We start from the raw sequence: 24428 nt of genomic DNA on the forward strand, positions 1-24428 counted from the left end.
AATGAGTAAAAGCTCCATTAATTCCCATTTGTGACCCTGGACCATAAAACCAGACATAAGGCTCAATTGTTTTAATTAAGATTTATACATCAATAAATAAGCTTTCCATTGATATGGTTTGTTAGGATAGGACAATATTTGGCTGAGATACAACTATTTGAAAATCTGGAATCTGAGGGTGCAGAAAAATCAACATATTGAGAAAACTCCCTTTAAAGTTGTCCAAATAAAGTTCTTAGCGATGCATATTACTAATCAGAAAGTAAGTTTTGATATATTTATGGTATGACATTTACAAAATATCTTCATGGAACATGATCTTTGCTTAATATCCTAATGATTTTTGGCATTAAAAAAAATCATAATTTTGACCCATACTTATGATTGGTTTTGTGGTCCAGGCAGGGTCACATTTGGAGTCATTTGGCTATATACCAACATAACAAGCCGGAGGGTCATTTGACTGTATTCTGAACAGTTTTAAACTGGTCTAGCAGGTCTCCCAGCCTGGTGTTTAGCTGGGTGGCCAGCTGCTCTCCCACCCTGACAAGCTGAAGGGCGCCTAAAAACCATTTAAAACCAGCCTACCTGGGCTGGGGGACCAGTTTGCATGCAGTTTTCCTGGACTCGCGTGTGCTGTATTGACTCAGGGGAGCCAGCGCCCTAAACCGGCGGGCACACGCACCTGAGACTGCTCGCACCCGGTTGAATTCCTGAGAGTTCACGCATAGCACGACACACGCCCAGAAATCAAGGCTCGTGTAAACTCGGAAATGTCCATACGTGGGTTGACAATTACATGCACATCATGAAATTTGTGAAACGTGTTGTAAACACACTATCAGTAAGAAGGGAAACATAATAACACTACATTTGCTACATGTTCGCGATAAATCTTGAACTTGTGTTGAGCGCAGTGACGCCGTGATTGCCCTCCCGAAGGAAACCAGAGAAATAAAAAAAAAACATAATCCGGAAGTTTACCGACACCTGCAACCATGATCGCCTTAACATGGAAAGTTTTCTCTCATCACGGGAACTATAAGCACCTCTAGCATCGCAGTGAAGTTGACAGCACCTCAAGCAGGTAACTTTCTGACGCATTTCTATGCTGTGGGAATGTTCCGTGTGGACCCCATATTTGTGGGCTGGAGAAGGAAAATGCGGAATGACGTATATTTGGCTTTAAAAACAACACATCTGTTCACTCTTGAATGGTTCTTCTTGGGAAATATCGCGATAAGCTCCGAAACTGGTTGTTCTGTTTAATCCGAAACGTTTATTCGAGCCCAAATGTTGGTGCAGGGCTGTCCGGGTCTGAGATCTGACAGAACCGGGGACCGAGCAGATCAGCGTGGACTTCAATGGATTTCAGTCAGAAACGTAAGACGGCACACCCAGAAAAGCCCGTGTCTCACACAGAAACTTTGAGCTGCTTGTTTCTCGTGTTCAAATGTCCAGTCTTGCTATTTTGTTTCAGAAACTTTAAAATGCCGTATTTAGAGTCGGAAAGGCCTTTGTTTTTAAGTATGGTCTGAAGTAATTACACTTCCTACCTCCTAAATATCGCGTCTCTCAAAAGTGAGCTCGAGCGAGTAGCGAGCTACTGGTAAACATTAACTTTTAATGCTCGCCAAACCGTTGCCAAACGTGTGAGTGAAAGTAAACATATATACTTTAGACTTCTGAAGTGTGTTTTATTTAGTCAGAAAGTGAGACAAAACCTGCTAAACGTCTGTGTTAAGTCACTATAAGTTCCCTAGTCTCAGAGACACAACTTCACTGCAGAAGAGTCCCAGAGAGCGATCAGGATCTGTAAGGTAAAGGCTGAACATAAGAGCGATTTAATGTTAATTTGAAATAACTGCAGGCTCTTAACATGAATTGTCATAATGTTAGTATCAAATAACATGGTATTTTCATAGGACAACAGATTTATGTCTGTATCAAATTTACTGCCCCTCTATCACTATTTCTCTCAAATTACAAAGTATTTTATTGACATGAATGTTTTGCATACAGTACTGCCAAAACATCAACATACTGTATACAGTATATACAGTGGTGTAGTCCCCCCGTCCCACCACCACCAATATATATATATATATATATATATATATATATATTTATTGTTGTTGTTGGTTTATTAGTGATTTATATATTGACTTAGTAATATCAATACAGTCTAAAATTGGTAGATAGATTATTTTTCAAGTAGTCTACAGCATGACTTCCTGGTTGTTCCAGCCCATCTGTCGACCGCATTATTACAGATCTATATAATTTCATGTATATCATGTATATAGTTCTGTATAATTTCAACATGTTTTTTTTTTTATTATAACATTGTGAAAAGTGCTTCACAGAAACATTTGAATTTAATGTTTTATTTTATGCATTTATACACTGATTGTATTATCTAGGAAGGGAATTCCTGCAAGGGGATTTTGCGTGTAGGCAGGGGAGGACTGGGGTTAAAATTTAGCCCTGGATATATCCGGCCCACGAGTTCCCCCATGAATGTTTTTTTGGGTTATAGGGCTTTCAATTGGAGTAAATAGATTAATAAATAAAACAGGACAGAAACCAATAATGATGGATATTACTGAATTCAAAGCAAATGCATTTTTGTCAGATAGAAAATGCACTTGGCAATTATTTTGAGCTAGAATGCAGACAATTTAGGCCTACTTCTAATCAATTCTGTCATCCTTTCCTCACCCTCATGTGTTTCCAAACCTGTATGACTTACTTTCTTCTGTGGAATACAAAAGAAGACATTTTATAGAATGTTACCAAACCATTTTGCTTACCCTACTGTATGTACAAAATGTCTTGAATTTCTCAAATTATTTTCTTTTTTTATGTTCCACAGTAGAAAGAAATTCATACAGGTTTGGAATGACATGATGTTGAGTAAATGATCATTTTTATTTTTGGGCGAACTATCCCTTTAAGAACTTTAATATTTGTAAATAATGCACACCTAATTTATATAAGACACTGATATTCATCTTTAATCGTGCTCTTACTGAATCAACATTTTACTTCTATTAAAATTAATTAGAACTAAACATCTAAAGAGAGAAGTTCATGCTTCTAATTAGTATTAGTAAGATGGTGGTCACAAGAAGTAAAACCATGGTAAATTACTATGGTGTTGAATTGACAAGCCTATGTATTGGTGTTTTCCAGTTTACCTCTTCATGCAGTTTACATTGTCGTGGCTGTTTTCAGCCAGCATCACTACAGAACCTTTAATGTTCTCATATATCACACGACTATAACAATAATTCTGTGTCTCATCTGAATGGATGATGGCTCACTACTCTACTGATCCACCGGGAATGTCCGGTGCTCCCGATGGCCAGTAGGCTCTCCCTGCTCGTAGGTGAAAAACAAAAGCGGCATTGAGTGGAGGGAGTTCTTTCAAGCACCAATTACAACAAAGAATCACGAGTTTCAGTTTTGTGCAATCCAATTGAAGATGGTGGTCTTAGTGTTTAAGAACAAGTGGATTAAGAACTACCTGAAATTTAAAGGATTAGAATTTAGAATTTTTTTTAAGGTGTAACTTTGATATTAACAAGGTTCCGATAAAGCTTTCTTCTTTTCATAAACAGGTTTGTTTATTATGGATGCTCATCTTTAAGCATAACTTTTCTCCACATAAATCAGTGATATGGAGCAACAAATATATTACGTTTAAAAATAAGTCTTTATTTTATAGAAACTGGTATAATCACGGTATAATTATGGTGAGACAGTTATTCAAGAATAATGGAAATCTTTTTAATTACTGTGAATTCCTTAATTATTATAAAATCCCTGCTAAAGAGTTTGCAGTAGTATTTGATGCCATTCCTAGTGGCCTTATTCAACTTTTGTCCAGCAATATATCTTTAGAGTCTATCCCCTTATATACTAATCAGTTAAGTATTAATGGTGTGAAAATGATTGATAATAAATGTAATAACTTGTATATTAAAAAATTATGTAGCACCACATTATTGCCGAAATGCAAAAAAGAGGTTTAGAAACTACCCAGTAAATACTGTCTCGCCAATAAAGTTAAAGAAGTTAAATATAAAGTTATTCATTTGATTTACCCAGTGGAACAAGTAGTTGCAAACATTTTTAGAGACATGGAGACCACATGTATCTTTTGTAACTTAGAGGAAGAATCCATAAAACACTTATTTTATGATTGTATATTTACACAAATGTTTTGGATTAATATTGAATATCTGATATTTAAATGTATAAAATTAAAGATTCGATTCTCTGGTAAAGATATATTTTTGTTGTACAAGAATTTGAATTTGGAGCAAAATTTATTTATTAATTTAATACTCATGTATGGGAAATACCGTATACACAAACAAAAATGGTCTAACAATAAACCTAACATTACATGATTTAAAATTGAACTAAAGCATTGCATTGAAGATTTAAAAGATCTAAGAAATAAAAAAGTAAAAAGGATATAAAGAATTACTGAATCCTTTTCCTATAGAAATGTTTTGTAAGTTATCCCCTGTATTTTAAATTATTATTTTTTTGTTCCTTTGATGCTATTATGAATGTAAGTGATAATAGTTGAATACAAGGTGATATGTTGTATTACTGTTCCTGTTATGCAAAAAAAAAAAAAGAATCACGAGTTTCACACAACTGTATGGGACACCATTATAGGGGAAGCTACAGTAGATTACGGACTTGCGAAGCAACAAAACAAGTGGCTATACTGAGGGTATATGCAAATATTGTAATTAGTTACTTTTTTAGGGAGTAATGCAATATTGTAATGCATTACTTTTAAAAGTAACTTTCCCCAACACTGCTCATTTTTCATTTTCTAATGCCAAATTTACACTTTGCCTGCGTCCCAATGAGCATACTATCCATCCTAAATTCTATGTGATATTAGTAATTTTCAATACTATTTAGGGCAGATGGATAGTATGCACATTGGGACACAGGGCCAGACTGTGGTACAGATGTGCTGCTGAAGTGACAAGTGTTTTTACACAGACTGTTTAATTCTGCTCAGGGGTGGCATAAATGCATTTACACAGCAATTACAACTGTATACTTTGATATTAGGGTTTAGGTGGGTTAGCGCAGGTATCATTTGTTCTGGCTGTTGTGCAGCATTATGTCTTTATGCTGAATATTGAGCAGGAACAGAGCAGCCCTAACTTGGCAATGTCAAGACGCCTTAAATGGGGACATGTGCCAAATTTACACAGCAAAGGTGGCACAGAAGCGCTTCTGAAGTGTCATTTAAGAGGTGCATTTACACAGAAAAATGTGAAGGTAGGTCAGAGCAGGCATAATTTAGGCTTTTATGCTGCTATGATCAGACTTAACTTGGCTTTGTGAAGAAACCTTATTTTTTTGAGCATACAGCCAATTATAAAAATTATAAATGTCGACCAAACCAAACTGATAACTGCGTTTTTAGTATAGTATTAAAAACATTACTTACTTTATGTATTGTTTTTACAAATGAAAACACAGATTGGTCTCCGAAGTATATAGAGTATGTAGACAGAATAACATAAAATATGCAACATACAAAATAAAATACACTTTCCACAGAACATTAATGAACATTAAGTCACTGTTGTACCGAGTGTGCTTGAAGATCAAAGCTGCTTTCTGCTTTCAATATAAATTTGGCTGTGACAGATGCATGAACGAACTCCCCCGTAACATCTGTATTTGATCACTCTTTGACAGTTTAGGAAAATAAGGAATGACATTTTCAGTATATTTCACACTTTTAGTGTGGTTTGAAGGAGAACGTAGGAAAAAGTGTGTCTTTTGAATCAGCCTTAATAGTGAAACTCTTTCTCGCTCTTTCTTGTCTCTTTGGGTAGTAAAATAGTCCACATTCCTGGACTGTGCTGGGAGGAGAAAAGAAGAGTGTGAAAAACAATGCAAGAACATGTTTAGACCTAGAGAGTGTGACTGAGTAAGTGTGTAAGTGTCTATGAAGTAGAGAAATGGATGAGTAAGAGAGTTAATGAAACCCAAATGCTTAGAAACTGACGGTTTTGATTCTGCATGTTGATGACCTCATAGCATGCAGCACCATTTTGATGTTATGAAAAGTTAAAGTGCTTCCCACAATCAGTGTGATCTTAAAAACAGGCTGACTGTTTCTAAAATCACTATATATGTGATATGTTTTGTTTTTTTTACATTAATTTCGGTGAGCTTGTCATCCATCCATCATTTGGGGTGTAACGTTCTCTGCACAGGATGTATAATTACAGTTACAAGGGATTTTCTAAGGTCTCGTCATCGGATGCATTTCACAACATGTTTTTTTAAATGTCTGTTGCACACAGTAAGAGAATGTACTGCATAAATTTGTTTCATAACATTGGAATGGCATGTACAGAAGTTCTGCACATGTGTCACGTTATTTTATTACAGGTAGTCATAAGCTTCATCATCGTCACCTTCACGTTTGGAACAAGTGCTTGCCTTTAACCATTTTGACTCCTTGTTTTGGCAGGTGTGCATATGTGACAGGGTTTGGCGATGACATCCCCATGGTGCGTGCTTGGAAACAAGATCACTGCTCTTGGACGTGCCGATCTGTTCAAACATACACACATGCCACGCTCCGGCCTACTCTGTGTAGTGCTCTTCCCTGATGGCACAAGCCAAAATTTTACTGTCAGTGTGAGTATAAGAGTGTATGCAGATGTCTTTGGATTGTAGGATGAGCGAATATGACTGTTAAAGCCCTAGAGAGAGAGAGAAGTAATGTGCATGTGTTCATGAGCTTGCCTTTATTGGCAGTCCGAAGGTGGAGATGGATATTACACTGGTGCTTCTCTTCTCATGTTCCATATTGCACTGCTATAATAACTTTGGCTTCATATTCTGAAGGACAGCCACCCACCCACCCTCCCTCCCTCATGTGCACCCAGGCACTTTTGTCAGGCAGAAACAGTCATGAAGTCAACAGGAAATAGGGTCTTATGCTAGATGATAGAAATGAGGGCAGTGGGCCTGAGGGCTCTGCTTGACAAAGGTATAATGAGTTAAAATTAAATGGGTATTAAAATGTTGATTCATGTTAACTGATAACATTGACTGGATAATAGAAGAGTTTACCTCTCTGCTAATTAAATTCCATAAATTAGTTCAAAATTAGTTTTTGAATGCTCAATTTAATTTAATTATTTAAACTTAATTATGAATATACACTCACCTAAAGGATTATTAGGAACACCTGTTCAATTTCTCATTAATGCAATTATCTAATCAACCAATCACATGGCAGTTGCTTCAATGCATTTAGGGGTGTGGTCCTGGTCAAGACAATCTCCTGAACTCCAAACTGAATGTCAGAATGGTAAAGAAAGGTGATTTAAGCAATTTTGAGCGTGGCATGGTTGTTGGTGCCAGACGGGCCGGTCTGAGTATTTCACAATCTGCTCAGTTACTGGGATTTTCACGCACAACCATTTCTAGGGTTTACAAAGAATGGTGTGAAAAGGGAAAAACATCCAGTATGCGGCAGTCCTGTGGGCGAAAATGCCTTGTTGATGCTAGAGGTCAGAGGAGAATGGGCCGACTGATTCAAGCTGATAGAAGAGCAACTTTGACTGAAATAACCACTCGTTACAACCGAGGTATGCAGCAAAGCATTTGTGAAGCCACAACACGCACAACCTTGAGGCGGATGGGCTACAACAGCAGAAGACCCCACCGGGTACCACTCATCTCCACTACAAATAGGAAAAAGAGGCTACAATTTGCACGAGCTCACCAAAATTGGACGGTTGAAGACTGGAAAAATGTTGCCTGGTCTGATGAGTCTCGATTTCTGTTGAGACATTCAGATGGTAGAGTCAGAATTTGGCGTAAACAGAATGAGAACATGGATCCATCATGCCTTGTTACCACTGTGCAGGCTGGTGGTGGTGGTGTAATGGTGTGGGGGATGTTTTCTTGGCACACTTTAGGCCCCTTAGTGCCAATTGGGCATCGTTTAAATGCCACGGCCTACCTGAGCATTGTTTCTGACCATGTCCATCCCTTTATGACCACCATGTACCCATCCTCTGATGGCTACTTCCAGCAGGATAATGCACCATGTCACAAAGCTCGAATCATTTCAAATTGGTTTCTTGAACATGACAATGAGTTCACTGTACTAAAATGGCCCCCACAGTCACCAGATCTCAACCCAATAGAGCATCTTTGGGATGTGGTGGAACGGGAGCTTCGTGCCCTGGATGTGCATCCCACAAATCTCCATCAACTGCAAGATGCTATCCTATCAATATGGGCCAACATTTGTAAAGAATGCTTTCAGCACCTTGTTGAATCAATGCCACGTAGAATTAAGGCAGTTCTGAAGGCGAAAGGGGGTCAAACACAGTATTAGTATGGTGTTCCTAATAATCCTTTAGGTGAGTGTAGTTAAATGTTATCATTTATTTTTAAAGAAATTAATTATTTTATTCAGCAAAGATAGCATTAAATTGACCAAAAGTGACCATAAAGGGACCATTACAATATATCAAAACTAATCTATTTCAAATAACTTGTTCTTTTTAATCCTGAATACAATGTATCACTGTTTTCACAAAAATATTAAGCAGCACAACCATTTTCATCAAAGATAAATTGTTTCTTGATTATCATATTAGAAGATTTCTGAAAGATCATGTGACACTGAACAGTGGTGGAATGACTGCTGAAAATTCAGCTTTGCCATCACAGGAATAAATTACATTTTAAATTATATTAAAATAGGACACAGTTGTGATAATATTCACAATTGATATGGTTTTTTTTATGTTTTGTTACTGTGTTAACCCCTGAATAATATGGTCACTTTATAAATCTAGGTTTGGTAAACTGGTACAGTTCCTAATGGGACTGCATGTGTTATTGCCTTGCAGAAACATGATGCTGGTCATCTGCTGTTCGACTTGGCTTGCGAACACCTCAACATAGTGGAAAAGCAGTACTTCAGCCTGCAGATCAGCGAGGACACATCCAGCTCTCCGGTAAATGAATGTGTGGCTGCAAAAGAGCAAGTGTTTATTGCTATGACCCAGAAATAGCAAAAGATAATGCCCTGTCTTAAGAAACATGATGGTTTCAGTGGTTGAACTGATTCAATCTGTCATTTCAGAAGTGGCTGGACCCTAACAAGCCCTTTAAGAAACAGCTGAAGGGTGAGAGAAAAACTACACACACAGACACAGGCCCACCTGGAGTCAATATATTTGTTTTACATTTGTGGTGGAAAATCAGATTGGATATTTAATTTTGCATGCCCTTTCCCCCAACTTTTTACATTTCGATTCCCTTTGCCATCATTTAATGTTCATTTAAAGTTGCAGCATTTAAGATGATTCATTTTTTTAATCAGTTATATTTATGTATTTCGACAAAATAATAGAGCATTTTAATATTGGTCAGCTATAACAAATATTTTTATACACAAACATAAACAAAGAATGGATATGTAGAATGATGTTTGAATTCTGTGTAAACCTGCAGGGCTTTCTGCAGAAGTTCTGTGGAATCAGATTTCATGCGGGCATAGAGTGCACATGTTTGATGAGCGTGTAATATGAGTTATGTCATAGGAGCACAAAGAATTTTGTTTCCTTTAAAAGCGCATCAGGAAACACATGTTTGTTTTCTCATGAGAATTGGAGGTGGCAGATTTAATTAATCAACTTACTTGAGTCATCAGATGTGATGTGCATGCAATAAGGCACGGACGGTGATTGCAGCTCACGCTTCAGTGCCCACCTGCTTTTTTGACTTTAAATTATGGTTTAATAAATTGCTTTAGATTTCTGGGGAATTGCCAAAACCACAGTTTCCTTCATTTTTTTTCTAGAAATACTATGATACTGAGCTTCAATGTAACTCTGTAACTCCTGTAACAGATATTCATTCAATGTAACTCCTGAATAAATATCTGTTGCTTGCAATTTTTTTTTTTTTGAGGTCCTTTTCCCCTGATTGTGTCCTGTGCTCTCTCTCCCACTGTTATTCCCTCAGGTTCCGCTCCATTCTTTTTCATATTTAGAGTGCAGTTCTTCATCTCTGACCCAAACTCCCTCCAGCATGAGCAGACCAGGTGCATCTAATTTTATATTTTTATATATATATATATATATATATATATATATATATATATATATATATATATATATATATATATATATATATACACACATACATACATTACACATACATACACACATATATATATATATATATATATATATATATGTATGTGTGTGTACACCAACACACACACTATTTATATGAATTGAGTGAGAGGTTTTTGATCCTTATTTTGTTTTACAGGCATTTTTATTTCTTGCAAATTAAAAAGGACATTTGTGAGGGGAGGTAAATATTTGTTGTTTTGCTACCATTCAGAAGTTTTGGGTTGGTAAGCTTTTTATTTTTTTTTTAAAGATGAATCTTATGCTCACCAAGGCTGCAATTATTCAATAACGATGCAGTAAAAACAGGAATATTGTGAAATATTTTGACAATTTAAAATAACAGCTTTCTATTTTAAATGTTCATTTATTCCTGTGATGGTAAAGGTGAATTTTAGCAGCAGTTACTCTGAGAAAGTATCAAAGTCAAAGTATATCAAAGTCTAATTGATGCAGATGACACAATAACTGTTTTAATGCTAGGCTAATAACCGATAAATAAAAGCTATTAGAAATGTATACCATTTATAAGTAAAACCAGTATTTCTTTTATGCTACAACTGAATTTAGGAATCATAACATAATTTACAATATGAAAGAAGGATAACTATTAATGTATTTTGAAAAAGGTATACTGTTGAAATTATAAAATATAACCAATGTACTTTAGAGGCATTGTATAGTATTTATTTTATAATGTTTTTGTATTGTTTTTATGAATTTAATGATCAAAAATACCAGCAACCCACATCATTATAATACATGCAGGATGCTGGTTATGCAGTCCTTGAAAAACTGGTGATTCTGGTTAGAGATGAAAGCTCAGGGAGTTATAACTCTTGGGTTGTGAGGTTGTGTGTGGTCTGATAAACATACTATTGTGTATAAGAATTATACACTTTGGATATTTGCACCCTGACAATTAAATGCCAAGTAATTAATATTGACAAATACTAATAAAAAATAAACTTATGTCACAACCCTGTATGATGTATCCCAAAATATCATGATGTGTTTTTATTGCAGATTAAAGTGTCCTTTAAGCTCAGCCGTGGTACTGGCTTCTTACGCTGTTCAGTGTAAGTTGTGGAAATTACACCACCTCACATTGTGATTGGCCGCCCTGCCATAGAAACATTATTGATATTGCAGTCCTTGTAGAGGGCATGAGTCTTCTCCAGAAAATAGCACAGTCAAACTTGAAGATAACTGAACAAAGCACATACAATCACTGTGTCTCAAACGTAGCGTTTTAATACTGCTGTTTGATTGACAGCTGAGCTTGGAGACTATGTCCCTGAAACTCCTGCCGGATACCTCAGTCAGACCCATTTTCTTCCTGACCAAGACCAAGAGTTCCTTTTGAAAGTAGAGTCGCTGCATCCACAGCACAAGTATGTCAGCATATACATTCATTCATACACACAAACACACACATTTATTAATTGTACATGTCTGAATGTGTTTCAGAGGTTTGTGTCAGAGTGAAGCTGAGCTGTGCTATTTGAATACAGCGAGAACATTAGACCTGTATGGAGTGGAGCTACATCATGCTCAGGTACAATGATTTAAGTTGAAAATCCTCTTCCAACTTCTTCCAAAATGGTAAGAAATAACTGTTAATATTGTTTTAAAGTGGATTATGATGATAATTTATTTAATTATATTTTAAAATCACTGTTTATAGGATGTTAACAACCCCGCCCTCTGGGTGGGCATTACATCAGGGGGCGTGGCTTTGTTTTGCCATTTAATTTGCTCCAGTTTTTTCCCCTGGTAAGTTTTGGCCAATCAGATTCTTTCTTGAATGTTTTTGCTCTCTTTATTTGTAATTGCATAAATGCTTGATGTATGTTCTTTGTAAAACACTTTTTAAGCATGTTACATTGATGTTTACAGCTGTTATGAATGACGTTTGACAGTGCTACGGCTCTGTTTGTCACAGCTGTGATTATCATTACAATGGATGAGATATAAACACTGTAGAAAAGTATAATTACTGTTATTAGTTTAATTAAGAGCCCTGGAAACAGTGTCTCTTATTTTGATGCTGGTGTTTTGACGAGGAGGCTGCTTTTTGAATGGCTGATTTTTTTTCAGGATTAACATCATCAAAATTTCATTCAAAAGAAAACGGTTCTTTGTCCACCTACGCCGGAAACATGTAAGATATGCATGATTAATCATGCTCGTCCTTCAAAATAATTACCATATTAAAGCCAGATTCTTAATGCCTCAAAGATGTTGAATACTGAAAAATCAATATCTTTGTGTAAGACTTGTGTTGTGTTCTTTGTGTTGTTTTTTCCTCATTTATATGTGTGGGACAGGGTGAGCTACGTCACCACGTGGTGTCTCTCTCCATGCCAAGTTCACGTGCCTGTAAAAATCTATGGAAATCCTGCGTGGACCACCATACATTCTACAACAGGAAACCCTCTCACTCGGCTTCAAAACTTAGGTACACAGGCAGAGTCACGACGGAGCCATTCAAAAATATTACTCTGTTCTTTATTGCTGGAGTTAATCAGAGTTCATTGCTGCCTCCACCATTTGAGTGTGTGAATTTAATTGCATGTATTTTTGCTAAAGCTCTATCCCACTGTACCGAAAGCTGATTGGTGAGAAAATATTGAACCCTGCGGTGAGGTCCAACTCAGTGGAACAACTAGAGACAAAGAGTCTACCCTCACGGTCACCACCCAACACACCCAACTGGTAACAGTGCTAAAATACACTCTAAAATATTTAATCTTTACAGTAATGGATTAGAGCTATTTAATGTATTTTAACATGCAATGAAATGTATTTGTATTACCATTCAAAAGTTTGGGGTCAAGATTTTAAAAAATACTTAAAAAAATATTTTTATTTAGCAGGGATTCTTTAAATGGAACAAAAGAAGTTTATAATGTTAAGAGAATTTTTTTAAATTATGTTCTTTTGAACGTTCTATTCATTAAAGAGTCCTGAAAAAAGGATAACATTATCAAAATAATAAGTAGCATAACTGTTTATATGAAATATGATTTAATATTTCTTGAGTACCAAATCAGCACATTAGAATGATTTCTGAAGGCACTGAAAACTGGAGTAATGATGCTGAAAATTCAGCTTTGCCATCACAGAAATTAATTACAAAAAAAAGAGGAGAGTTACTTTTAAATTGGTATAATATTTCTCAGTATAACTTCTTGCTTTTTTTAATTACATAAATGCAGCTTTGGTGAGCATATAAGGGACTTCTGAAACATTAAAAATCTTTTGATTGGTAGTGTATATATACATTTTTTGTGAAAGTGACGTGACATAAGGCCAAGTATGGTGACCCATACTCGGAATTCGTGCTCTGCATTTAACCCATCCAAAGTGCACACTTACAGCAGTGAACACACACCCGGTCCGGAGCAGTGGGCAGCCATTTATGCTGCGGCACCCGGGTAGAGGTTGGGGGTTCGGTGCCTTGCTCAAGGGCACCTCAGTCGTGGTATTGAGGGTGGAGAGAGCGCTGTACATTCACTCCCCCCAGCTACAATCCCTGCTGGCCTGAGACTCGAACTCGCAAACTTTGGGTTACGAGTCCGACTCGCTAATCATTAGGCCACGACTTCCCCTTGTATATATATATCACGCATACATTTTACATATATGTTTTATTAAACAATGTCTTAGTCTTATAAGGTTAATATAAGGAAAAGTGTTTATAATAGTGTGAATATATCTTTCATTTTAGGCGGAGTCCTCGTTTACGTCATGACTTCCGTAAGCCACGCCCATCATCTGTGGACAACCTGACCAATGAAATGAGCTATGTGACTGAGAGTGAAGATGTGTTCTATACCTACAGGCAAATTTACTCTACATATGCAAATGCACACAGTCTTACTGCCTTACATATATATTCAACAGCACACACAAAGTAACTTATTAAAACTGATTGCACTGAAGGAAACCTCAGGAGGAGGGGCGGACGAGTGGTAGTTGGTCTCATAGTGATGATATCATCACCGAAGAGGATGATTTGCACATCTGGGATAAGGTGAGTGTTATTGTACATGATAGCCGATGATGCAAGATCAAGGGAAATGCATTTCACAACAGTTTCTTAACTTTAAAGCGTCTTTGCATACCTTTCCAAAGGAGCATTGCGTCAAAATGAGTGGTTGGAATGAAGTTCCCTGTGGCTCATTTCAGTGCAGAGTGTGGATGGTTGTGATTGATGGATGGGGCAGTTAAAAACTATATTAGATTATGTGGAAATTCAGCAAAGTGTTGTTATTCTTTCCAGGAGTTGTAGGGAAGGTCATAGAGAAGTTGAAAAATTGCCATAAAACATTAATTATGGTGCAAAAATAAATACATTTGTAATTTAAATATAATTTATGGTCCTAAAATGGGCTTCATTTTTGAATTCAAACTAAATATCTCAGACATGTTCTTGACAGGTGTCGGTAGATTCATCCTGGAACAGATTTAAATCTATTATCATTTGTGATGTGGTCAGGAAAACGGCTTGATTGGGTTTCAGAAAAGCAATTAAAACGTTGCTAAACAGCGAACACTATATGCAACAAAAGGCACAGAACCTAAACCAAAGGTCCGAGTCCAGCGTCAGGGCAATCAGCTGTCAGAAATAATATCCAGTGTTTGCCATTCTGACAAATCCAAGCAGTACGCTGATACTACAGTCATGCTGATGAGTCACTGAAAACCTGTCTCCCGCCTCACGAGATTAGGGCATGAAAAAACTTTAAAACTACAGTGGGGTCCAAAAGTCTGAGACTACAAGTTTTTAGGATTTCAGAAGCTTCAATTATGAAACTTTACAATGATGTGCTAATTCTAGGTCACATTTTCACCATTGAAGCACAAGTTGCTCTGGATCATTCTCAAATCATGCTGGAGAACACAAACTTGTGGAGTTCATGCAACTCTGCTGCTGTCATTGAACAACACAATGACATTTTTATTAAATAGAAGCTATTGCTATCAGTGTGCAAAACAGCTGAGAATGAAACCGTCTACTCACAAAAGAACAACAATATTCTGTGGTCACGTTTGACACACTCAGTTGTGTTTTTTTTTATTATTTGTTGTTGTAAGAAATGTCTACATATATGATATGTCAGTATTTTATAGCTAGACTTCAGAGTCTTCCATTTTCTGATCCTCTTCCTGTCCTACCTGCTTCAAAGGGTCTATTTTTGTGGTTATATGTAAGCAGAGTGTGACAGCTGATGGGGATCTGCTACTTGTGAGGATCAGCCCAGACCAAGATGGGAAGTTTGGCTTCAATGTTAAAGTGAGTCGGTTCACAATATGTATTTATCATCATTGTTTAAATTGCATTCAGATCGAGTTTTTTGTGGGAGACCATGTATCAGAATATTGTTGGCTAATATTCAGGGAGGCGTGGATCAGAAGATGCCCCTGGCCATCTCTCATGTTAACCCTGCATCTCCGGTAAGCCATAAAAATCCTTTCTGCTTTTGAATATGAATGAGTTCTTGGTTTTTGCATTTGTACAAATATGGACTGTTGCAGGCCAGTCGCTGTGTGCCTCCACTGATGGAGGGCGATCAGGTGCTGTTGATAAATGGGCGGGACATTTCAGAACACACACATCAGCAGGTAGTCATGTTCATCAAAGCAAGCCGGGAGTCACACAGCAAGGAACTTGCATTGCTTGTGCGTCGCAAAGGTACGATTTTTTTGTTGATGTGCATGTGTGCAAATGTAATTTGAGGGGAATTAATTGGTTTAATTTGATCATTGAAGTGTCTTGTGCGTCCAGAAACCACAAACAGCATTTGTGTCTCTTTGGTGTCACAGGTGTCTCTTTGCGAGTCGAACCCACAATACAGTTAGGTGAGGGTCTCACACTTCCGGGTGAAATATCCCCACTGTCCACTCAGCCATCTGGAGAGACGCTAGAAGAGTCCATGACCCGTCTGGAGAGGGGATTGGTCACCGGCACATTGCTTCTGCACTTTGAGGTTGGGGCATGTGAATATTTTGCAGCATGTCTCAGTTGGCATGTGTGTGCATTGCTGATAATTGTCATCCGTGCATGTATATGTGTGTTTTGCTACTTACAGAAGTTGTACAGGAAGAAAGAAGGCATGTCAATGTGTTGTGCAAAACAGTCTGAGAATATGGACAAGAATCGGTACAAAGATGTATTACCATGTAAGTTTTATTGCTTTCCTGATAAAAAATTTATCACATGCTAAATTTAATAATTGTGGCCTATAATGTCTATATTCACAATATAGCACACTTATGGTGTTATTGCTTGAAAATGGTTACTATTAAGGCTGGGAAGATATAAATTTTTTGATTGTATTCAATCTTAATATTGACAAATCGATATTATTTCTTAAATTACAAGATTGATTTTGTGCTGAAAAATTACAGTCAGTCAGTTTTATCATTAAATGCAGACAATAAATGTTTTAATGTTCCTAAACGTGTCTTGACAGTTTGCTGTAGTGATCATAAAAGAACAGTTTTTAGAACAGTCACCATTTAAAAGTTTATATTTTAAAGTTATATATTAAAATGAAACTGAATTGGAATAGGTCATTGGATAGGTCAAAACTAGTGCAGTCAAATGATTAATCGCATCCAAAATAAAAGTCTTTGTTAACATAATATATGTGTGTGTACTGTGTATTTCGTATGTATATATAAATACACACTCATGCAGTATATATTTAGAAAATATTTACATGTATTTACATGTGTATATATTTATTTTATATATACAAATATAAAATTTTCTTAAATATATACATGCATAAGTGTGTATTCATATAAATAATAAATATACACAGTACACACATATATATATATATATATATATATATATATATATATATATATATATATATATATATATATATATATATATATATATATATATATATATATATATATATATATATAAATAAATAAACAACTTTTATTTTGGATGCGATTAATCGTTTGAAAACACTAGTCAAAAACCACCCCTAGTTATTTTAAAGTCACACATTAAAAATTCTAACTATTTTATTAAGTAACATTCTTCTGCTAGAAAATATAGTACCTGACTTGTATACTGAGGCTAGTAGACAGTGCTGTCAAGTGATAGTAGGGTACTGCAGCACTAGCAACAGCAAGGTCATAGGTTTGATTCCTTGGGAATGCTTGATAAAGTGAGAATGTAATGCAAATCACTTCAGATAAAGCATAAATATAAGCTAGGTGAACATATGCTTTGCCATTTGCTGTGACGATATTGTGTGTATTGCTGTTACACTGTTTGGGTATTGACCAATCAGCATCCAGAACTGTGTTTTGTTGGGTTGAGAGCTCAAAGAACAATTAAAACTTCAAAAAAGCTCATTAGAAAGTTCAATAGAACATTTGAAAATTCAAAACGAATTTTCAGGGGGGTTGTATTTTACAAGAAGAGAGTGGTTGCTGGATGACCATGATGAGATTGAACTAAGCTGCCATACTGGAGTAGATTACAGGTTAAGGTCAAACATATAATTTTATTCATTTGTGCATAAGCTTTCGATCGGGGAATGAGGCGTAATGCTCTCTAAAACTAGTCGGAGGAAGTGTTTTCACATAATCCGTAAATCTCTCTTCCTCATTCTCAGCTTGTTCATACTTCTCTTCCAGATGACATCACCAGAGTGGTGCTGCAGGAAGAGGGGGATGATTACATCAACGCCAGTCACGTGAAGGTATGGATGACTACCTGTCTGCCTCGTTTCTATTCAGTATTTGATTTTTCTAGTTGTGAATGGTTTTAATTTATGGCTCTAGATGACACTGATGACTCAGAAATGTGTGTGTGTGTCTGTCAGACTGAGCCAGCAGGTTGTGTTTTGCGGTACATAGCAGCTCAGGGTCCACTGCCGCACACCTGTACACACTTCTGGAGGAGCGTGTGGGAGCAGAATGTCAGTGTCATCGTCATGCTCACCACACTGACTGAGAGAGGACGGGTACTTCAACACATACACATGAAATGAAAACAGTTAGAAACTACACAGTGTGCTGCAATATTAATAAACATGAACATTATACACACATACTCGAGACAGGAAGCTACTTTTACGCCAGAAAAACTCTTATTAACAAGCGCGCGCGCACACACACACACACACACCTAATCAGACGATACCCATCACACACCTCCAGTCCCCCAAGGACAGCTTATTGTGAGTACCGTATTCTTCGGCTCGGCTTGTCTGTTGCTTGGTAACCAAGCGCTCTGCATTCTTTTCCAAAGGGATGATTTAATAAACTCTGTGTGTGAGCGAGCGAGGGAGAGAGTGAGCACAATTGTGTGTGTATGTGTATTTTTTTTTTTTTCTATGCTCAGTAATCTCTCTTAAATTTCCACAGACCAAGTGCCACCAATACTGGCCGCATCCCCCTGAAGTGAGGGATTATGGGTATCTTCAGGTGTGCTGTCACTCAGAGGAGTGTAACCTGGCATACGTTACTCGAGAACTAACACTCACAAATACTCAGGTAACACCGGACATACTATTAAATGGACACCACCTCTGTGAGGTGCAGTAGAAACAAACAAAAGCTAATGTAATCACTTATATAAAGTAGCATATAATACTCATAGAATATATATACATTTATATATACAGGTATACAGTAGCAATTTAAATGTGAGTTTGTGGCTTGGTGTACTCCTGGGTTGACAAAATGCACTTTTAAACATTACAGTCAAACTACTCTGGGAAAGGGAGTAAAAATTTTGATGACTCATCCTGCACTAGACAGATTTTTGTCCAAACACATGCTCTGTAGAATGAGAAGATTCCTCATATCTTTGTAAGGGAAAAACAGTAGTTTGCTGGACAAACCAGGGCATAATTCGGAGTATTACTAGCATGTAACTTTAACTATTCTTATATCATATATGGCAGAAATACTTTGAGTAGTTAGCTATAAAGTTAACTATAGCTGAATTGAATTCAGAATAGCACACTAGCATATTGTTATTTTTATACTATATCTTTATAAGGGAGAATGTGCAGTGTGTCAGTATGCTAGTCACAAACTATGGATGAATTCGGGACAACATACTGGAATACCACTTTTACTTTTACTTCTTTGGGCTGGAATACACTACATGATTTTTGCCCCGATTTACAGTCTGGAAAAGTAGAAAAATCAGAGCCAGTCTGCAGATTTGAGTTGACAGATTTCGTAGAAAATCGTGCAGTGTGTGATTGTCACAGACTCTGGACTGTAATTGACCCTTTGCAAAAAGCTTGATTGACAGGCGATCTGACCAGTCATAATGCCAAATCCGCCATATTGTATATTGCAAGTTTATTTATATAGCACTTTTCATACACAATGGCAATTCAAAGAGCTTTAAAAGGAAATAAAATAATCATTCAAAATATTAAAACACAAATTAAACAAGGAATTTAAACAACTTTTAAAATTAATTTAAAACAGTTAAAAATAGGAAATTATTATATATAAAATACAGTGCAATCAGTTCGGACAAACTCATGCAGACAGGAGAATATGTATTTTTTTTTACTCCATGATGTATTTTTCACTGCGTGAGAACATGATGTGTAGTGTGAGAGAGGCATGGCTTGTCAGAGATAGCAACAGTAATTAAGGAGGGTAGGTTTTTGCAACGGGTCAATTCCATCCAGTTCGAGGATAGGCTATCGAACATGTTTGATATTTTCAACAGATTTTAGAACACATATTTTTATTTCATGTGTCATTCATCTCTTAGCAACAAGGCGCATGTTTCTTGGTGAGTTTGTTGTGATAGGAACAACTTTAAGCCCTGGTAGTGTGTGTTGGTTGCGATGGCCTCGTTGGGCAGTGCCCCAACATGTAGCGCTGCTGCACTTCGGGTGTCCCGGGTTCGAGTCCTGGCTCGTGGACCTATTCTGATCTCACCTACTTTGCTTCCTGTCGACCTATGCTGTCCTACCTAAGTAAAAAGGCATAAAAGGCCAAAAATGAATCTTAAAAAAAAAATCCTGGTAGTGTGTGTGATCCTCAGTCGTTTAGTGTATGATGGCCAGTTTTTCCTCTGTGTCTATTACAAAATCGGCAAGTTTATGATGCCCACTGTTTTAAAATCTGTTCAGATATAAAGAATGAAATCAAAATTGACTTATTTTGTTACCAGTAGCACACATTGCTAGTCTTGAGGTGAACAATTAATCCATGCAAGTTAATCCACCAAAAAAAAAAAAAAAAATTGTCATGGTAATTTTAATCAAAATCTGAACATTTACTTCCGCTCTGGAATGGTATTCCTTCTCTGATGACTTCAGTTTGATGGCTTGGGCAGAATATCTGTTACCATGCCCATCCAACCGTTAGGTTGCTATGAGTGCCAGAGGAGGAGTGCAAAAATAAAACCCTGCCCTCTATTCAATATTCCGTTTCAGTTGGAAGTACGTCACTACACTGCAATAAAGTTGCCAGCAACTTCCGGTTCACGAGGACTTTAAAAGTTGTGTATTGTATTCCAGCCCTTTAGACTATATATTGCAGAACTAGGAAAAAACAAAAATAGTAAATGAGTAAGAATAAATAGAGTATATACTAAAATACTGTATAAGTAGCTATATGAGGAAATAGTAAGAATATATGCTAACTTTGCTTCTCTATACATGGCAGAACTAGTAAGAGCAGACAAGTCAGAGTAAATCATAATGGTATATACCATTATATGAGTAAATAGATAAACTATTCTAATACTAACTATTCTTATATTAGATATGGCAGAAATAGGAGTATACAAGTAAAAACGAAATGGTATGAATATAGTATACAAGTAAATAGTAAGAACATTTGAATTTGCAATATTATACTATTCTTACTATTTTGCTATTTCTTTATCTTTATCAAAAAAAATAGTAAAAGTAATAAGATATTCTAAATTAAGTCATAGTGGTAAAAGCCCTTCCCAAACTTCCTGTTTCAACAGGAGATACATCACATGAGAGAAACCGTGGTTTCATGGGGGCTTTTTAATCTAAAAAAATAAAAAAAGGTTTTATGAAATTATGCACTGCTGTATGCGTAACCAAGATGCTCAAGAGCCAATTTGGTCCCTAAGTTTATGATTCTAGCCTTATTTTTGGCAAAATTCTGTTTCTTATGTAAATGTTTGTAATTACTCATGCTCTGTCAGTCGCATTATGATGGAGTTTAATGTTTCATTTAAAACAGAATTTTGGCTTTAGGCATGTTAATGGGAAAGATTCTAGTGTGTGAGAGAGCATCAACGTGTGGGAACATTTGTGTGCGATGGTAAACATGGCAAACAGGTCATGTACCGCTGTGGGACCGTGCGCATACATGTACATCTACATACAGTACATGTTCACACACTCTCAAACAATCTATCATTGCTGGAGAAAGGAGACCCATCTGTTGTCTCTGTTGGTGGGAGTTAATCTCAGCACGGACAGCAGACGGAGGTTACATCACATGTTCGTCGTCTATATAGGGTGTGTGTGTGAGTCTCAGTTGAAAAATAAAGAAAAGGAGAGAGGAAAAGGATGATTGGGGGGGGGGGGGGGTACAGGAAAAATGCCAGTGTGTGAGTGCTTGTACCACAGCTTGCAAACCAATTATTCCTTTCTGCCCGATTTGTCACAATAAATGAATTATTTTTTTCACTTTGGCCTTCAGACTCACCTAAAGATCACTACTTCTTCTTGCACCCACTTATAAGATCATGATAGAACTGATAGAATTTGAAATATCATTGTATTTAGGCAATATGGAGTTGAAAATGCTTTAAAGAATGATAGGAACCTGGGGTCTCGTTTATAAAAACCAAGTACCATCTGATTTAATCCTAAATTCTATGAATTTCATGTTAGATCAAAAGATTTATAAATCTACAAAGGCAGCAACTGATGTGAAAATGTTCTTATGCGTATTCCAACCGAAAAGCATGCGCATACAAACTTTTTGTGCTCATATGCCAGTAATTGAAGTTACAATGATTATATAAAAACTAAAGATAAATAGGCAATAAAACATACTTTCGTTCTAAGAATATTTGATATAAATATCCTTCTGCATAAGGCAAAACACAGGCATGTTTAGACTTGTTTGCTTTTATACATACTCATTCAAGCATTCTCTCGTACTCAGCCTCACCTTCTTCTTTTTTTTTACAGTTAGGACAGCAGCGTTCGATCACTCATTTGCAGTATGCCGCCTGGCCAGATCATGGGGTACCAGAAGATTCCTCAGACTTGCTGGATTTTGTCCAGTCAATGAGAAGTATGAGAAAGGAGTCTGTACCTCTTATGGTCCACTGCAGGTGAGAGGACTTCCAGCACACAGACACATGGATGTTATCAGGTGCTCATTTTACCAAGAGAATGTTTTTCTGCAGTGCTGGCATCGGGCGGACGGGTGTGTTGATCATCATGGAGACAGCCATGACACTGATGGAGAAGGAAAAGCCAGTGTATCCCCTAGAGATCATTACCTTGATGAGAGAACAGAGGGCCATGCTGGTTCAGACATCGGTACAAACACACTCATAGACAATACACACAAGTTAAAGACATGTCATTTGGCACTACCAAAATAGTTTTGCCTCAAACTCATACAGATTGGTTGAGCCGATGCAATTCTGTTCAGAATTGTTTTCTGACAAAAAAAAAAAAAAAAAAAAAAACACTTTTGATGTGATGCAGAAAATAGGTACATACTTTACCTTCAATTACGTATTCAGTTAGAACATATCTTCAGAACAAATACAACAGCAGTGACCCTTTACACACAGCTCAAAGGAGTCACATACTCATTAAAAGGGTTGGAAAGATGGACATTTAACAAAACTTGTCTGTCTATGCAGTAGAAACCGGGAAAAAAAGGCATATAAATCCATTTAGAACTATGGGAAAGGGTCAAAGGAGATCAGTAATGGTGGTTTGAATGTAGCATCACACTATGTATGGCTAAAATGGCTTTTAAAGATTCGTCCACTGGATCAAATGTTTTAATATCTTAGATTGATTTTATTGGATATGCCGGCATTACTTGTGCTCTGTGCATGTTTGTTTTTCAGTGCCAGTTCACCTTTGTGTGTGAGGCCATTCTGAGGGTGTACAGAGAGGGAATGAAAAAGAGCTCAACACCTAACAGTTGATAAGAAGAAAGAGATGGGAGGGGACTGTTTGAAACACACAAGTGAAGGAAGAAGCTGTGATCCGACTGTCAATAAAGACAGATGAAAAATGGGAAGGGAGTAGAAGATGTGTCTGGATAAAGATGGATGGACAGTCTCTTCTCTTACTGTGGCTCTCCTGACAGCTGTGCGAATCAAGGAAGAACATAAAGCACTTTGACACATATAAGCTTATAGGGCACAAAATCTGTCATGAAATGTTCAGGCCACATTTCACCCTAAAATTAAGAGGAAAACTATATAACTCATATTGTGCATAAAATAAAAACGTAAAAGTAGATCTAAAAATCTACTTTTAGAATATTTAAAAGTTTCTCTCTTTTTTGTAATACATTATTTTAATAACAATTAAGCACATTTTACTCCCCAATTCTCATTGCTACATTAATCCCTTTGATATTGTCTTTTTATGAATGACAGTAATGTTATTTACTAAAAATCGATCCATTTTCATTAAAGGCTTTAAAACAAATGCTGCCATGATGAATAAATAGCCTACTTTAAATAAATGTTTTAAATAAATCTTTTTGTTTTTCATGTTACAATAACAATAAAACAAACAAAATATAAACTGCATTCTTTAAATATATATTTTATATTTTATTTTTTTTGTGACCTGTAGGCTTCTTTGAGACTGACCAACCAAACCACTACTAGAATAATTAAATTCACCTCTGTTAATAAATAAATAAATAAAATGTGTAATTCTAATCACGTTGTGCCTCTTCACTTATTCATGATGATATCTTTTGGGAGGGGGGCTTGGATGAGCGTGCGTGAAATGCTGACGATTGGCCGCATATTATTTCCTGATAGCAGACTTAACGCAGTTGCAGTTGCACCGCACAGTAAGAAGGCTTCTTGACTTGTAGTCGTTGCTGGGGAATTCAGAGATGGTGGCTCTCGTGAAGGTAACCTCACACTGACTGACCGCTGTTTGGCTTACCAGCAGATAGCGCTGCGTCGCGCACACT

The 24428-nt window shown here is 36.7% G+C and overlaps 1 protein-coding gene across 4 annotated transcripts; it reads left to right on the forward strand.

Moving 5' to 3' along the window:
- Positions 1-754: 754 nt before the first annotated feature.
- LOC306877684 (tyrosine-protein phosphatase non-receptor type 3-like) lies at positions 755-24167 on the forward strand. Of its 4 annotated transcripts, none has more exons than XM_079429591.1 (26): positions 755-1087; positions 6530-6699; positions 8937-9044; positions 9173-9215; positions 10057-10135; positions 10369-10413; positions 11256-11308; positions 11506-11623; positions 11700-11787; positions 11917-12005; positions 12330-12393; positions 12560-12690; positions 12822-12947; positions 13963-14076; positions 14178-14268; positions 15454-15531; positions 15636-15692; positions 15774-15930; positions 16062-16225; positions 16328-16418; positions 17904-17968; positions 18092-18232; positions 18636-18764; positions 22433-22578; positions 22654-22789; positions 23335-24167. In XM_079429591.1, exons 2-26 carry the CDS (start codon positions 6556-6558, stop codon positions 23413-23415), a joined length of 2538 nt encoding a protein of 845 aa, XP_079285717.1. In that variant the 5' UTR covers positions 755-1087; positions 6530-6555; the 3' UTR covers positions 23416-24167. The 4 variants fall into 4 exon arrangements, with proteins under 4 accessions (XP_079285717.1, XP_079285715.1, XP_079285718.1 ...); XM_079429589.1 differs by having other exon boundaries at positions 780-1087; positions 15451-15531; XM_079429592.1 differs by lacking the exon at positions 755-1087 and adding an exon at positions 1174-1383.
- The last annotated feature ends 261 nt before the right edge of the window (positions 24168-24428 follow it).

Source organism: Barbus barbus (genome assembly GCF_936440315.1).
Source record: "Barbus barbus genome assembly, chromosome: 12".
Classification (NCBI taxonomy): domain Eukaryota; kingdom Metazoa; phylum Chordata; class Actinopteri; order Cypriniformes; family Cyprinidae; genus Barbus; species Barbus barbus.